This window comes from Desarmillaria tabescens (assembly GCF_030435595.1).
Source record: "Desarmillaria tabescens strain CCBAS 213 chromosome Unknown EV420scaffold_16, whole genome shotgun sequence".
NCBI classification, from domain to species: domain Eukaryota; kingdom Fungi; phylum Basidiomycota; class Agaricomycetes; order Agaricales; family Physalacriaceae; genus Desarmillaria; species Desarmillaria tabescens.
The window spans coordinates 116896-134526 of NW_026848315.1; the positions used below are offsets into that span (position 1 = coordinate 116896).

The 17631-nt window shown below is 48.5% G+C and overlaps 3 protein-coding genes across 3 annotated transcripts; all 3 read right to left on the reverse strand.

The window, feature by feature from the left end:
* Positions 1-591: 591 nt before the first annotated feature.
* Positions 592-4409, reverse strand: EV420DRAFT_328664 (uncharacterized protein). The gene is made up of 7 exons (XM_060481722.1): positions 4067-4409; positions 3989-4011; positions 3748-3933; positions 3283-3695; positions 1640-3223; positions 1265-1583; positions 592-1208 (listed from the first exon to the last, which is right to left on the reverse strand). The coding sequence occupies exons 1-7, from the start codon at positions 4185-4187 to the stop codon at positions 885-887; spliced, it is 2970 nt and encodes a 989-aa protein (XP_060330976.1). The 5' UTR covers positions 4188-4409; the 3' UTR covers positions 592-884.
* A 2348-nt stretch (positions 4410-6757) lies between these two features.
* EV420DRAFT_1747725 (NMD3 family-domain-containing protein) lies at positions 6758-8768 on the reverse strand (the record flags this gene model as incomplete). The annotated part of the gene is made up of 7 exons (XM_060480204.1): positions 8606-8768; positions 8499-8553; positions 8418-8449; positions 8160-8365; positions 7808-8106; positions 7331-7758; positions 6758-7287 (listed from the first exon to the last, which is right to left on the reverse strand). The coding sequence occupies exons 1-7, from the start codon at positions 8655-8657 to the stop codon at positions 6758-6760; spliced, it is 1602 nt and encodes a 533-aa protein (XP_060330977.1). The 5' UTR covers positions 8658-8768.
* Positions 8769-10587: 1819 nt separating this feature from the next.
* EV420DRAFT_1678688 (UDP-glucose:glycoprotein glucosyltransferase-domain-containing protein) lies at positions 10588-16945 on the reverse strand (the record flags this gene model as incomplete). Its single annotated transcript, XM_060479181.1, has 29 exons — positions 16670-16945; positions 16257-16616; positions 15903-16207; positions 15721-15852; positions 15225-15669; positions 15144-15174; positions 14911-15094; positions 14774-14856; positions 14470-14730; positions 14359-14418; positions 14122-14308; positions 13979-14070; positions 13568-13921; positions 13407-13514; positions 13188-13348; positions 13038-13137; positions 12923-12985; positions 12812-12873; positions 12178-12762; positions 12029-12128; positions 11881-11976; positions 11486-11829; positions 11389-11429; positions 11208-11291; positions 11115-11149; positions 11033-11059; positions 10960-10976; positions 10855-10909; positions 10588-10797 (listed from the first exon to the last, which is right to left on the reverse strand). Coding segments are annotated over exons 1-29 (4704 nt in total), but the record flags the coding sequence as incomplete, so codon positions are not given.
* Positions 16946-17631: the final 686 nt, after the last annotated feature.

The following is a 17631-nucleotide window of genomic DNA, read 5'->3' on the forward strand; positions in this document are numbered from 1 at the left end:
TTTCAGGCTGTCACCCAGAACGTACAGCCACAACCTTGCCCACTCCCCAATTGTTGTTCTGTCTTGCTTTTTGTTCCAGCATTTTATCGTCGAATATTCGCCGATCCTCGTGTACGAAAAAACTCGGCTCAACGTTTCAACCATGCTCGAGAAGCCTTCGAAGTCGCAGTCAACCGTTCAAAAAGTTCACTGCACCGTGAGTCTCGGATATGTGCTGATCGAAGATGGTGCCGCCCGTTCCCGCCTTCCGCTTCCTCCAGCCTCTAGTTCGCACGGGTTCTTGGACCGAGGGCGTCTAGACTCGATCCGGAAAAACTTTTCCGACTCACACTGCTCGGGGTACAAACTGGCACAAGCTGCAGTATGGCCGCATAATGGCTGTGCCTGCGCGCAGTCAAGAAATATGACGATTTAATATAGTCGGTGCCAACCTCGGTTGTAACACGATTTGCATTGTCAAGCTCACTGGCATTCACGATGATTCGGATCCAACAACCGCAGCCAAGTATCGGTACAATCTAAATAATCATTGTATTTTGCTGCACGGAGGCAGGTAATTAAAATCATAGGATGTCGTGAAATACGATACGTAACAAACAAAAATTGTACACCTGGTAGCAGTCAGGAACAATCACCAAGCCGCCCTTCTACAAACACTCACCTCCCCTTACCTTTGTGGATATCTGGTGTCATGTCCTAGCATTGCAACTGGTAATGTTTAAAAAAATAACGCGCGTGGAGGATCTAATGATACGTAAAGGAGAGACAATAAAGTAAATGACACCAGCTCCGCTAAGATAACGAGGATGGCAGGAACGAGCGAACAAATCGAGATAATCGCCTCCCAGACTCCTCACACAAACTTCTCTCTTCTCTCACGTTGTTTAAGCAGCAGTGCGTGAGGGGTTACGAGCCAATGTCGCACCAACACGCTGGGCTTGGATACTGCTGAAGCGCTGCAACTCCTCAGGCTTCATCGTAATTCTACCACCAAAGCCAACCTTCCGTGCGGCCCTCTTAATGAAGGACACACGGTTGGAGTAGAGAGACTCGTTGATAGAGGCAACACGGGATTGGGTACGGGTGATGGGAACGCCCTCATGAGAAGCGGCGGCGACTTGGCGTGCACGGCGTTCGCGGAGGAACTTGATGACAGTGGCCTTCATACCGAACTTGATGTAGTCGAGAGGGAAGAACCAGACGATGTTCTACAAGTAGTGTGTCAGAAAGGGAAAGCGCGGTCATTTATCAATTGCAAACGTACCCAGACCCAAACAATGCCAATCCATCCACCAGAAATGCCCTGTATCTCGGTGAAGCCCCAGTCACCGTAGGCAGCGATGATCGAAGACACGAGCTGTGCCACACAGAAAGCCAAGAAGAGGGCAGCGGAAGGGCGTTCCATGAAGAAGAATCCGTGCGACCGAGTAACGAAAATCAAAGCTTGCGAAATAATGGCAACTTGGAGATAGACAACCATGTGAAGTTGGCGGTCATTGGCCTGGACAGGGGATGTTTCAAGCGAGACACCGAACTTGTCTTGGAAGAAAGTGGTTTCCATGATAATAATGACCAAGGCAATTCTAGTTTAGAATGTCAGTCCTTGAGTCAAATGTGCACATAAAAAAGCCAAACTCACGTCGACATGGTCAAGTACAAACCATAGGCAACAGCGTACGCGAAAATCTCGGCCAGGTCCCAACTATCCGGAGTATTGGAGGGTAGTACGCGGTCGACAGAGAGAGTCATGATAGTACCATCGTTCAACAACGCAATGATAAGAACCATGAATGGCGGGAAGTCAAACTGGTACGCGAAGGCCAAAACGGCGAAACAGACAACGATACGGATAGTAACAGCACAAGCATAGATGGAGTAGTTCCTCATACGTTGGAAAATGATACGAGAACCACGGATAGCATGGACGATGGTGGAAAGACCCGGTTCCGTCAAGACGATATCGGCAGCACCACGAGCAGCATCAGTAGCACCTTCGACGGCAATACCAACATTAGCACGGGATAGAGCAGGGGCATCGTTGGCACCATCGCCAGTCATGGCACACAAGTGACCCAAACCCTGGAGACGCTTGACAATCTCGTACTTGTGCTCTGGGAAGACTCCAGCGAAACCATCGGCATCCATGATCATCTCATCCAAAGAACCGTGCTTGCTGCCTGGCGCGGGCCCATCCTTGAGCACCTTGGCAGGGTACATGTGGTCACCCAAGCCAAGACGACGACCGGTTTCCTTTGCAATAGCGAGCTGATCACCGGTAACCATCTTGACCTTGACACCGAGCGCCATGGCGTCATCAATAGTTTGCTTGGTGTCGTCACGGGGAGGATCGAAAATGGCAAGAAGACCAATAAGCTCAAATCCGTTACCCTCGGCCTCAAAATCATCACCATCAACCTCTTCAAACGCGACAGCGAGAGCACGAAGACCACGGGTAGCATACTCCTCAACATCGGCCTCCAACCTGTTCTCCAACTCCTCGGTCTTGTTACGAGTGCAAAGTTCGATGATGATACCAGTCATACCCTTGGTGACACGCTTCAGCTTGCCCGTGGACTCCTCACGATAAGTGATTTCGGTACGCTTGTCGACGGGGTTGAAAGGCTTAAAGTCGAGGAGTTTGATGCCAGCACGGGCCTTGGCTGGGTCGCCAATAGCCTGGACGACAGACGAGTCGATAGCGTCCTGATTCTCGGTACGGGAGGCATAGGCGGCGAGGAGGATGACGTCATCGGCAGAGAACGGACCGTAGGTACGAATGGTGTCCTTATCAATAGTAAGTTTGTTGGTAGTGAGGGTGCCAGTCTTGTCAGAGCACAGGATGGTAACACCAGCCAACTCTTCAATGGCGGTGATACGAGTGACAATGGCCTTATGCTTGGCGAGCTGCTGGGCACCAACTGCAAGAGTGACGGACAAGACAGTGGGCATAGCAATGGGAATGCCACCGATCAAGAGGACAAGGATGTTGTCGAGACCGCGACGATAAGTGTAGTGGAAGCGAGGGTACAAGATGACGATTTCGAGGAGGACGAAAATGCCAATGGCGACCAAGCAGAAAGACCCGATTTGAGCCAAAATCTTCTGCAAATGACCGGTGGTGTCATCATCCTGGCCGACAAGGGAAGCGGCACGACCGAAGAAAGTGTTGGCACCAGTTGAGATGACAACACCCTCGGCTTCACCTTGTTTGCAAGTAGAACCACTATATGGAGAAGATAAGATCAGAGGCATAACGCGATCACGGGCGCAGAAACAACGCACGAGAAACACTGGTCGCCACTCTTTTTGGACTGAGGAAGAGATTCACCAGTGAGAGCAGCCTGGTCGATGGACACGTTGATGGCTTCAATGAGACGACAGTCGGCGGGGACAATGTCACCGATCTTGAAGGAGACCATGTCACCCGGGACAAGATCCGCCGACTCTATTTCTGACCAAGAACCCGCACGCTTGACCTTGGCCTTAGGAGCGAGCGAGTCCATAAGGGCCTTAACGGCATTCCCAGCGTTACGCTCCTCATAGAAACCAATGGCGGAATTAATAAACAGGAGCAAGATGATACCGACAAAGTCCTGCCAATCAGGAGCACGACCCTCGCCATTAGAGAGGGCGATAGCGACGAGAGCAGCAGCTTCCATGACCCATGAGAGCGGGTTCCACATAAAACTAAGGAACTACAAATGGGATGAATGCTTGGCGAACTTGGCGGTGAAGGGAGAAGCATACCTGGAGAATGGGGTTCTGTTCCTCGGATTCAAGCTTATTGGGACCGAAAAGCTCAAGACGACGCTGGGCTTCGTCCTGAGAGAGACCGTTCTCGTCGCATTGCAGCAGCTTGAAGACATCGTCGATGATAATAGTCTCCAAATCTACTTTTTCCTTATCGTATAGGTCCTCTGCCTTCAACTCAATCTGCAAGAACGTGTAAGGTAGCTGTAAAAGACGATTAATGCGCTGGGTGGCTCACAGTTGACATATCCACATTAGCGTCTACAGCTAACAGGTCAGAGGGGCAACAAACAGGGCAACAGGTGCAAAAACGTACGGGTAACTTTTTCCTCATCATGGCCAAAGTCCTTGTACTCTCTCTTCTTTGGTTCAGCTGCAGGTGGGGTGCCAGCCTCAGGCTGGACATCACCCGGTTCCTTTTCGACGTTGGAGGACATTGCAATTATCGATAAGTGGGAGTAGGGGAGAAGAGAGGCGGCGGGAAAGGTCCCTTCACGGGCAGCGCAGTGACTAGAGAGAAAAAAGAGACAGAGCGGACGACGATGGTGGGAGGGGGAAGAGAATGCTGTCGGGGGTAGCTATGTTGGGTTTTATTTCAGACCACGGATCGGATATCGGAGATCGGGTAAAAAAGTAAACCTGAAACATTGCCGCCACCGCGATTGAATTTTGCCTCAAAAATAAATAATTTCTGTATGTATTGCATTTCTTTTGTCCGCATTCCTCTTGCCTTATGCTCCTTCCCTGGATTCCTCCTCTGATAACGTTGCATTCGTCTACGGATTCTTAGGATCCTTCCTGCTACGTTCTGATTTCGCACTAACGCCGGTTCAACGGATTCTACGCCGAGCGGTATCGGGACGGCAGCCCTAGCAATATTCCAGAAGATAGGCCCGAATATCCGCATCCTCTCATTTCTTCGTTTATTGAATCGTTCGACGTCCGTTTTGTCCGCGGGCATTTACTACCCCGATTGTCGTCATTCAGGGTGCATCAAAGAAGTATACATACCCCGCTACTCGTCTCACGCTTCTGATTTCCATAGGATACCCTGCCCCATTCACGTAGTTTAGAAAAATAGTAGCATTTGATGAAATAAAAGGCGAATATCCAAGACGTGGCGCATGCTTCCCGCCTTCGACTTCTTTTCTTGGCTCTTGGCTAGGGAGAGCATTCCCCAAGCCCAACGAGCAGCATGACAGGCGCCTGCCGTATACCCGGGATGATGGCTAACTCGACTTACTTATCGGCCAGCACACGACCTTCGGAAAGACTCGCGCCTCTTTTCCCCGCCAAAGATCCGATTTCAATGTCGGACGAAGCACCAATGATGGTCGTACACACAGCGTTTGCATCCACTCGCCAATATCCCTCACCCCCTGGTGGCTGCGAGAAAACCGTATCCATGAATCATCACGATGACATCCGTCCATCCGGCGTCGGCGGGGAGTAACCTTTACCTTCAATAATAATAAGCAATTGGATGACATCATGACGAACCGCTTCCCCCTCATTGGGTCCGGGTCATGTTTGCAGCCATGTGTAACCAAAATTTACGCGCCTCGCATTTTGGAAGATTGTGGAAGCAAAGGGGGTGCACGCTATATTTACTGTTCCTGGCTATTTTTACTCATGGCGGCCTGACTCGCGGAAAACATATCATCCACGCTTATACCGGCGGCAGCCTGCAAGTTCTAATGTTTTGAGTTCGAGTTGACAACCTGTAGGGTTCCCTTTCATCCTGAAAGTACTACAGCACCTGCAGTGGGGGATCTCACATCTTCGCACGTCCACCCGTCGATCTCCGTAATACAAAATGGAGACAGGTAACAAGGAACTAATTATAGGCCTCCAACATACGAGTAAACAGCGTTCAGGTGACTCGTCTCATCGCTTGTCTCAATCCCATTTTGAACGCTAGTAATGTAATATCTGCAAAGTAGCCGAGTCCCAGGTACTTACTTACCATGGTACCCCGAAATGCCGCTGAACGCCGGTGCTTGGGAGGCTATCAGATGGAGAACAGGAGGACGTCACCGTTGAGTATCCACGCAAACTACAGCATGCAGATAGCAGTGCTGTACGGTCCGAGCAACCTTCCTGGTGGGGCCCCAGTCACAGTACGTACGTTGTTTGTCGTCTCATGGTTGCCTCATTGCTGCGGCGGTGGGAATGACTGATGACGATGGTTACTGCTCCCAAACAGAATATTTTCAGTGCAATAAGAGCGACCGTCGATGTGATTCACATCGACGGGAGGGGGCAACGCGGGGGAATGGGCCTGGACGTGCATTTGATGCAAAGCAAAATCATTGATCCTTCATCACCTGACGTGGGTGTTCCGACGCGTCTCACGTCTACGACCATGTCTACGACAGAGCTATTCATCAACTCGACGATTCGACGATTCCAGCACATCTGAACTTTGTCATGGTCATTTGATAGAGATAAGCTGACACGTCGTAATTAAGATTCTGCCAAAAGTTAAGCGGCACGCGGGGTAGTACGAAATTTACACTATACAAGATATGCCTAGCTTCGAATTCTGTATATATATGAAGGACAGAAATAGACTACTATGGTCTGCGGCTATTACATGTATGTTTGCCATTAGTGGCCATTGGTAGCCGTTGGACTTCCTTCCGCTGCTCAATGAATTGATTCCGCCGTACTCTTCCGAGACTCAAGAGCGATAAACTATCCCTTGGCAAAGCATCCACGTTCCCAAGTCTCGATCTTCTGCTCTCCCGAAGACATCCTCTTTTCTGTCTAATGAATCCCCTCGCAGCCCCTACAAAAGTTCTGGACTTCCACGAGACGAACATCGACTTGAAAATGATATCGACACGATGGACCTAGCTCTACACACTTTACCTTCATAAGGATACTTTTACTGATACCGTGCCTTGACCCGCCATGACGCGCTATAAGAATGATCAAATTCCAATGAAACGATGGTGACCCCGTCAGTCTCGACAATCGATAGAAATGCAAAATACGCCTTCGACTACTCGTGATCAGCTAATGTCATCTCGTCAAAGTCCTCCAACAGTTCTTCCAGTCTGACCTCCGGGAAATCGGCCTCGTCAGGTTCGTCATCCGTTTTGATGGCAGGCGTTTCGTCCACTTCCATCGCGTATTGATTGTTCCGCTTCCCTCTAGGCCTCTCCTTGTCTGATTTCATCTGCACGTCCCCAGCCTTGTACAGGTTTACCGCTCCTCTGATCTCTTCATCTTCCTCGATATCCCGAAGGAACAACTCGTAGTCTTCCTCGACCTTCTTTTGATCTCTGCCTCCCATCCGTCCAACAACGCCCCGTCCACCGCCAGTCTCTCCCTCTTCTCCAGCTTCCTTGCCGATACTCCTCAGCTTCCAATTCCTAGCCCTGTTCTTCTTACGTCTGTTGGGATACGTCTTCTTCACCAATAATATATCTGGTATCCGATCGCTAGGGAGCTGTGCAAAATCATCTGAGTTGAAGTTCGCGTTCGTGAGATGGTATCCTAGGACGGTATCCCCTGGTTGGAGAATCCCCCCTAGATGAGTTCCGTGTGTGGAATATCTGGTTTGTAAAGCCACTGCTCTCATAGTCCATCATGCCGTCGTCATCGGTACTGATACCTCCGGATCGGAAGGCGCCCGCGAGGGCCACTTGGGCGTCAGCGAGGACATACTTTCCCCGAGATCGGCCATCGGGCTCGATGTCAAGAACAGTAAATTCCACGAGATCAGACACGGTGGCAAGAGAATCGAAGGGCGAGCGCCAATACGTGGGAGCCGTGATTTCGCAGGCTTGGAGGGTACATGGATCGAGAAGCTGAAGCGAGTTCCCGACGCGAGTACAAAGTACTAGGGGATTTATATTTGCCAGTTGTCGCGCTTGCTTTAGTGGTATACACACGAGATCGTCCTTGCATATGGGAACGATCTCGACGGAATAGGTATACTTGAAGTTGGCGGTGTTAGTGTGAGTATCAGACGACAACAATTGTTCCGATGCTTTTTGACTATTAAAAACGTAAGAATGTGGTGTAGCCCAGGTAATAGACTTCTCACCGGATAGGCACGACACCACCCAGGAACTCAACCATTTTCAGGGCATGGCTACGCTGGCTGTAGAAGAAATCGAGACCATCTCGAACTTCCTTTACAGAAATCGTGTCCTTCTGAGTGCCGTGCTTCAAAATGAGTTGCTCTAGGAACAGAAATGTCCGTTTGTGTGTAACTTTTTGTCGCACTTGAACAAGTGCTTTCCACGTGTTTTTGGCTGCGAGTTTTGCGCAATCGGGACATTGTCCATGCTGCACTAGGTACTCTACCTCGAACGTTTGTTCTAGTATGGTGTTTGTGAGGACCTAGGATAAACGTCAGTATTAAGATGAATCATCAGAAGTTAAAGCGATCGCACCTCCTTCTGAATGGTCAATGACACACGCAGCCGTTTGGAATGCGGTTCAGTCCATATGAAGTGTGCCTCTGTCAGCCGGACCTTATTCAGACCCTTCAGCTTTTTTAAGCATATAGCGAGCAACTCGGAGGATTCTGGTCTAGCAAGCACCCACGACTGGGGCGGCGCGAGGAATCGTTCACAATTTCGACAAAATGATACGGATGCTAGCGGGAATAAATAACTTGCATACTTGTTTGGTACTGAAATATAACACACCTTGCTTCGGAATACCTTCAGTGATATCTTGCCTGATAAAATCAGACGATCGCGCGCACAGAAGTTTAAGAAGGCACCCACGTATTCCTTAGACAAGCTACACATAGATTGGCAGAATTAGGGACGATGGGTGTTCCTACAAAAAATTAGTTGTTACAAATTTCTTTTCTTCGTGAAGTAGTTCGTACCACAGTCTGCACACAGGACTCTATGAACCGGCGGTGCAGCCACAAATTCCATTTAGTTTTGCCTGAAAATCGCCTGTAACTGTAGATTAAGGATAGATGTGATGGTGAAGGATGAGTAAGGACTATACAAGCAGCGGATTCCGGATCCGAAAAAATAATCGCACGTGGTTTGCATCAGACAGACCGGCCCGCAATGCCGGGGTTTCTTTCCAACTTCGTTTGACTGGCTTGTCGTGCTTGTGGTCTGGCCTTCAGACGTTTAGTCGTTTCTATGAATCACTGCTCCATGGGCGAATACAAAGAACCATCATCTGTACCTCAGTCACAGCTGCATGGATCCTGAAGTGCATGGCATCGAATGGGTCTACTTAGTTTGAATACTCTGTAACTTGGATTCTCGTCTTCAGTGACGAGACAGAAACATCAATGTAGGAAAAGGAAGCCCTAACCTATACGCTTGGCGACTTCGTATGTGCAGCGGAACCTTGTGTTTAGAAACCTTGTGATACTCAGCGACGAGGGAGTATCATGATTCATCATGTTGTAGCCAACCTCATGATCACTGCAACGGCCATCTCAAAGGGCGCTATGACCCCCTTCCGCTTTGACGTCTGGACTAGCTGAATCCATGGCTTCTCTATCATTCACAACCAAATCAAGGGTGCAAACATACCCAAAGCGAATGTAGCGAGTGTCGCCGTCCGAAGGTTACATTTTGGGGTCAAAGTCTTTTTGGTCGTCAATTACCGCTGATAGAGACGCCAGTCAGAATTGACTGGTGGAGTGCGGTATGTGTACGTTTTGTACAACGGCCGTATCACAATGTTCCCATTGTACTGTTCTTTCTGTCAATGCTACGAAGCAAGGTCTGAGATACGTTACATTTAACTCAGATTGAAATGCGCTGAATAGACGCCTGGGGTCAAAATCAAAGAAGGAAATGTACATTGGGGATGGAAAAATCGAAGACGCGTATCATTATGCATCATGGAATGATACCTTGAAATCCATTTGTGGCACATCGAAGGGAATGCAGGGCACCTTCTCCTGGCTTCACTTACATATGGACTCGAGGCTTCAACTTTCAACTCACACCACCTTCACGTCTTCCAAAACAGAAGCTCATGGAGAATCAACTCACTCGGAGGATGATCACTCGCTCGGAGGACTCGCATATGAATTCATATCTGTTACATCCGAAGTCTAATACAGCAATATAACTCTGCTCATCCTCTGTAAGCGCTATTCGGGGGTATTTGTCCCGATAGAAACTGAGGTTCCGAACACAGAGGCCTTGGCGCAATCAGCCCATATCATAGCCACATCCCTCAAAGTCGACACCGAGCAACCATATGCTCCCACTGCTCCTCTGGCGACGTGATGGCCTTGGCAATCTGAGATACTGCGGCTGTCAGACTTTTACTGCCTGACCCAAATGTTCTCGACGGATGATAATTCGGTGTTTTGAGACTACGAGAATTCACCGCTTTTGTGGCTTTTGACTTCGATCATGATCCTGGGTGATCATCATCTTCAACGAGTACCGGAGTCTTGAGATTTCGCCGGTCCTGTACTTAGCAACAACGCCGCCGCCTGAATACGACACATTACGCCAAGCAAGGCTGTACAAGAACACACATGTAAAAAGTCTCAAGTGGTCTTAGCATTTCGGTGTCGATTTTAGAACATTTATGTTACCCCTCCAGTTGCCAACGTGTGTCGTTGCTCTCTTTCATCCGAAGCTGGACTCGACCAACCCGAGGGACGCAAGTCCGCACCAAGTTGTTTTAGGAATATAAATGGCGTACACTTGGCTCTATCATCACCGGTGGGATCTACACCCTTCCTTTCATCCAATTTGCAAGCTACACGCGACACTAGGCATTGCGCTGTTCGCTCCTGCGAGGATGTGCTCTCCGTATCTCTACAACGAATATGTACTATACCTAATCCTATAGTTCTTCTCTGAAACCATCCGTCGGATCCGCTCCACCGTTATCCGTCGGCTCAGCCGTAGAATCAGGACTACTGCTGGGCGCACTTCCAGCGCCGGCGAGCACATTGGTATCAGCAGCGGCAATACGAGATTTTATCAGGCCCTGTTCAGCAAGCTTGCGAGTAAACTGAGAGATCTCTGTGTCGTATACTTCCCACTCAGGTATTTGTCGTGCTCTGGCTAATTTGGGCTCTTTCTGTATTCGCCATGCGATTAGGGCAGACTAAAAGATTGAATCACTGCCGGGGCTTACCGTTAGCGGGTTCTGGCAAAGATCGATGGTCTTTGCTCTATGCAACCGGTCCTTGCTACCTGGAGAACGATGAATAATAATGGGAACAAATAGTTGCCAGTATACTCACACCAAGTTTCACACTAGAACCGCGGACGTTTTTTGTCAGGTAAATGGGAACCCAGAAGAATAGTCTTACCCAAAGCCAGTCTTCATGCAATGAAAACTAGTAGAACAATCGTCATTACAGCCTAAACATACTCCGCTCCAAAAACACTCACTATCGGGACTTCCCGTTGCAGGTTATTTGGCAAGTCTGCATGCGTGAAACGTCGTCAGTTGATAGAATAGAGATATCAAATATTAGGTCAAACCTTGGTCCAAGTTCGACAACGAATTAGGATCTGCTGATAGTTGCTGATACTGACCACGCAGTATATCCTGTGTAGATCGAGCATCTTAGTAATTGTCATCGTTGCGGGCGTAAGTCCACGTACACCAGCAGCGAACTACCGTGGATCAGCAGGAGTAAATGACCACATGGGGTAGAGGGACTTACTTGGCGGAATCGAACGAGATCGACGACATACAGCGCACTACAGGACCTCTTGAGCAAGGTGCAACACAAGGCGAGGCAATGGCAGCTTCCTACCTGATATGATATGGTCGCCCCTTCAGGAAATCCTTCCAGTATCCTGTCTTCCAGAAGCGGAAGCCTTCCATGTCGGTATTATCATCGCCCATGGGCGTATAACCATAAGGTGCACCATGAAGATCTAAGTCCACCAGTTCCTGAAGATCAGCTCTGACTATCTGGTCCGCGTCTACAAAGATAACCTTCTTGAGGTCCATAGGGAAAAGGACATCTAAGAAGAGTATTTTGTAAGCCCATATGATTCTTTGTTTCTCCTTCTGGGCACGTAACCACGATGGCCACTTGTAAGTCACTAGCTCATATTGGAATCCATAAGCCTTGGCCAGATGAGGAATGAATTCCTACAGGAAAATCAGATACCACGTTAGTGAACTTATGTAATGTCTACGGACCAGGAAAGAGGGTGACAGGAAGTTTTCAATGAACCAGAACTTGACTGTGCTCTTAGTATTGCGCATCACGCTAAGAATCATAATCGAGACAAATCGCTGCATAGGATATTCAGACAGCGTCGTCGTAAGGCATCGAAACGCCGCTTACCTCATACAGCAATCCCGAGGCAACAGTAAAAATGTTGATGTCGGCTTGCTTGTTAACAGCGACCACGGAGGAATCAGTAGAACCGAAGATAGATTTAAATCTGAGAGGATGTCAGAAAACGTCAAAAGTTGACAAAATGCGGGTCCTACAGCGACGTTATGCCACCCAACATCCCCTCGGAATCGTCGGCTTTCTTGTATCGCAGGTCAAGCACGTCAACGGTCTCCATCCCAGGCACCCTGTTAAACCGCGGGTACAAAGTCAAGCCTTCGAAGCTTGTGACCGTTATCTCGTTTCCTACGGCATCCACGCTTGGACTGTCCCATCCTTCATTACCGACACTGTCGATAGTGAAAATATCTCGTCCGCGTCCTTCTCGAATTTCCAGTTTGAACACCCCAGGTTTCGTCTTGAATTGGAAGTAGCCAAGGTTAGCTGTGATGAGGGTATCATCAACTGCTGTGTTGTCACCACTACGTAACTCTAATTGGACACCACGAGGAGGAGCTCCGGTTACAGTTTCGCGGGCATGTCCTTCCACGACGATATAGTCCAGATCAAATACGACGTCGACACTACTATCTTCAGGTGATATGTTACCCAGTTGAATATTATCCAGATCATATAGTGCCTCTCTCGGTCGGACAAGCCAGGAGGAAGGTACGTCCATAGCAAGCGTGTAAATAGGCTCAACGGGCAGATCTTCGAAGATGGTTTGCGCGGGAAGCTCATGTCTACACCCAAGTCAACTTCTGCAAGTCAAAGAGTATATGCACCACGTACCCGTCCTCATCAAAAGACAGGGATGGGATCAGATTATATCTGAAGAAGCGTTTCAATGGGATCTACACGACCATCAGAAACCGTAGAGAAAATCAGATGACGGAGACGAACTTCACTGTGTGGTCCAGGATTCAAGTATATCTCTATGTATGTGTCCGGAAAAGTAGAGATCCACTAGATCGGCATTTTAGTTGGATGAAATCCCGTCTGAGGATTATTAACATACCTGTAATAAACTTGACCAACGCTGAGCAATTTCACTGATAGGGTCGGTAATGACGGATATTTGATACAATGCCGTGGTGTTATCACCGTATTCGAAACCCCTGATGATTGGGATGAGTGAACTAAACAACTGAATACCCTCAAAACGCACGTATATTTGCTCTCGAGGATCGTGTAGCCTCTTTGCCGAGGTCTCGGGGCTGTATCAAAAAGACCAGCCTCACTTGGATCAGGCAAACTTATCGATGATATAATTGATGAAGCTAGGGAAACCAGGTTGGCAAGTGATGCACTGTCTGAACTGTAAGTCGGCTGTGAAATGGAGGGATGTTTAAACTTGCCGATCAAGCGAGGCAGCAGAAGGTAACACGTCATGTATCGCAGATACCACAGATTCGACTCGCCGACGCAGCTCGTACGTTTCTAGTGCTTGGAAATCTGTAGAAACGAAATCTTTAGTCTCCAGTGGTCCAATAACCTACGTTCATCGTTGATCATGAGAAAATTTACATATCATAGTGTTTCACTTACTCTTCCATTGACAAGGATGCCTTGGGAGCCTGCAGGTTGCTGTATCTCTCGCACCAATAAACGGCTACTTCGCATGAACTGTGCAATTTTCTCAGGATCAGCTTCCGATTGTCCCGCGAGTGCCTGAAAGGTGCCTTCTTGAGACAAGGGTATCTGCGAGCGCCCTCCATCTACCGACAGAGGGGCTTCCAGCCCCAAAGCACTTATCAATTGGGCTGGCGATGACTTCGACAGGAGCCCCTTGGATATGAGATGTATTAACAACCACGCAACGGGTGTGTGCTGTGCTGTAATATCCAACTTGGGATCACTTGGATTGTGGATAAAAGAAAGTCGGGTTTGAGATTGGTCGTTCTATGGGTACTAAGTTTTTGGCGTTCCGTAGAGAGTGTGACATGATGAAAAACTTACCATCGATGTCAATGCTGACTTCAATAGTTCGAGCCCCTCCTCAGTGTTAAAATCAGCGATGAGAAAGAGTGTGATGGGTGTTTCCCCCTCAGCTGCAGGGTAACCTGTAAGCTAATACTTGACAAGAAAAAAGTGTCACCCACGAGGATATATGAAAGCGCCAGGACCAGCGCCGAAGCCCGTACGAGCATATAATTCAGGAAGGTTATAAATGCGCAAGCTCCCGATCGCATCGATGAACCGATTCCTCGTTTTCTGGGTCGTGGGGAGGTCGTAAAAGTACGTCGATATAGAAGCGCTACTATCATCAGTGATTTTTCCTTCGTACAACTGCACAGGTTATGAGCTTCAAAGACTATTACTGCCAAGAAAAACAATACCTCCTCTTGTAGATGCTGTAGCTGCCTAGTTACTTCCATTTGCATGCTGCGAAGAAAGGTCTGAAAAGAAGTAAGCCAATGGTATTGTTGCAGCATATGAAATCCTGTTACCTCGCTCATGTCAAAGTGTTTCCCATTGACAAAGCAATGCCCTTCTGGGTTGGAAGACATAGATGCACCTATCCGCTTGGTGTATACATCGATCTTGTCAAAAGATTTGGAGAACTCTACTTGTCCCTCGATGATGCTATCAAAGATAGCATCTTCGAGGTCCGAGTCCTCCGCATCCAACAGATCTTCAAACTCTGAGCGGACTAGGTCCCATTGAACATTAGGTTTCCTATGTTGCGGCGGCATACCGACCAGCGATAACTACGATACGCAGTCAATATCGTTGTCTCGAAGGGAATGACACAATTGCCTTCTTCAAATATCCCATCGTTTTCTTTCGGCCAAAATTATCCACAAGGAAATAGAACAACCGAGCCATCTTCAAGCCTGATATTTGAATGAGGTTATTTTCTTGACAAAAATATAGGGAGATTTACCCACCATCTTCACTTTCAATGCTAGGCACTATGCCAAAGCGGAAAGGAAAGCTCCTTTCGATGATGTTGGCTACTGCGCCGCCAATAAAAGTTAATGCGTTGGTCTGAGATAAGTCTAGTACCAAAACGACATTGAATATATTTCGTTTGATGTTATGGAACTGTCCTGGATACAAGGGCCGGAGGAGCTAGTGGAAGTTAATGTGGGGCTAATTAGAGTGTGCCGAGCAGACGTACAGTAGAAATAGCTGGGTCCCAACGTTGATATCTGCGACGGGGTCAGTCTCACAAGCAATGACTAAACAACGTGTAACATACCGGCTATCCTTTTCCAGGTCGTTCCACCAAGTGATCACTTCACCTCCTTCAGGCCGATCACTGGCATCAACAAAACCATCAAAGCCAGACTTTTCACCTTGACCAGCTGCGATGATGGGATGAGTGAGGAGCTCCATCGCTTGAGCCCGTGAAAGATCCAAAGAAGTCAACGACGACATTATTCCTCGCTCCTTGCGAAACATCCTCAGTAATCCATAGGGCGTAACATCCTTCTCTGCCATCGGCACCCCGTTGAACCAGAACGCATGTCCACCGGCTTGTACTCTAAGTTGATTGTTGTGTAATTCTTCAGCGACGCTCTCATTTGCTCCGACGCGTCGTCCAAGCGATGTTGCATATTTGGGAAAGTCTTGTGAAATAATTCTAAGTGTATCCAGAGGCTCGGAAGATTCAGCAATAATTTGAGACGCCTTCAAACTCAGCTCTGTGGCCAGCGTCAGTGTCAGACTCTGACCGCAATTGCTGAATTACCGACCTAAGATCTCCACTTCTGTAAGTGGCACTGTAGTCTCCGGTGCAGTGGTATTCTCCGGGTATGCTTCTATCAAGGATGCCACAGCATCAATACGTTTCCCAATCTCCTCTGAGATATCGTCTGCGGCTCCAGCTACGTTTCATTACGTTAGCACGGGCGGTCGGGCAAGGAAAACGACAGACCTCCGCCATTCATGTTTCGGTCATCCACAGCCAAGTAATCCATCTTCTTAAGGTCCAGCGCGACACCATAGCCGGACAAGAAACTTCTTGGAGCATCGTCGGCTTGCTTTGGGGGAATATATCGGAAGATATATTCAATGTTGTTCGACGAAGCATGGGATAACAGGTACGAATGCAGCTCTCGGAAATTTTCCGAGTCTAAAGACGCGTAAAGAATGGCCGTGCGAGGCGGAGTGTTCAAGGTCAGGCTGGGAGAAGGGTTGACGTGATCAAACGGCAGGATCTTGGGTCGGCTGAAAGGATTACTGACAACGGGTAAATTAAAACGAGTGTAAAAATGACAATGCTACTCACGGTATGCCTTCTTTCGAATCGATGGTCTCCCTGCCCGCAAGCTGGACCAGAGTCTCCACGTCACACACTACTGTGCCGTACCAGTCAACCCAGGAGCCGCAATCAACTTTCGAATTCAGATCAGAGTAGTGTTGATAAAAGGCTTCGATTTTCGGTGTCGCAGAATGCATTGCCAGGTTCATTTCTACAGCAGTCAGTGCCCCCGGTTCCGTAAGGAACCCGCCTGCCACGGCTGCTTGCAGTGCGAGCTGATGTACGGCTTCAGGACTAAGATCTTTTGCGAGCGCATGCGTCTCGGGGTTCGTTATGCTGTCGACGAACGGGAAAAATGCGTCTGGATTCTCTAGTGCGACCGTTTCACTTTCAACACGTCAATGCAAGGCTCGTCACGGAACCAATACAGGCAAACGCACATTATTTCGACAAGGACTGGTGGTGCACGCCATGACGACCTCAACGAAACTTTGACAGGTGGACCGGCTGAGCAAACAACGAAAACGCTGCTGAACAGGACCCATACGGCAGACGTCCGCATATTGGGGAAGACGGTGTAGCAATCACCCTCTGTACGGCTAATATATCAACTTGAAATGACTTTCCCGAAGATTTCAAGGGAATGGAATGGGAACAGTAAAGTAGGAAATGAAGCAAGTGTGCATTGGCGGTCGTGGCAGACACGAAATCTAATCAGAGAATTCCGCCACGTGGACCTATCTCTATATAGCCCCTAACTATTGAGGTCATAGTGCCGGTTAACCTCTGAGTTCGCCTCGCATGGCGTAACGAGAGAACCTTATTCTGATTCAACTATTTTATACTGTAGGCTGCCAGCCAGCACCACGTTCCGCTTTGCAGTCTGACTCTTCCAGAAACCCTACTAGTTGTAACCCACATTTTAAATTTCAAGCCTCAAAGTAACGTTCAAAGTCCAGGTATACCTGAAGCCACGATCATTCTCCTCCGTCTATAGGCACGCGAATTACCTACCATTTCAGTGGAATCCCGATTTCAAGTATGGCCCATTTTTCGCTGGCTACGGGACGATCCCCTCTGATGTTACAGAGGAATACCCCATCCGTCCTTCTGACCTATCTGCTGGAATCGCGACCTTCCATAGCGGACTTGTTCCCAGCGATATAACCAGACAGGTCCCGCTTAGTATGAGGAATGCAAAGATGGAAGCCTGGATGACCAGATTTCTCGATCGATGGAAGAAAGATGCTGGGAGACAAAGGACAGTCTTCTGCAGAATAATATGAGAACAAAGCATATCGTTTCCGAAGGCATACGGCGAAGACAGGCCTCGTGGCAGCGGGAGAAGGACTGGCTGGCAACGAGGGATTTGAAGGTGCGGAAACAGGGTTGTAGGGAGGGG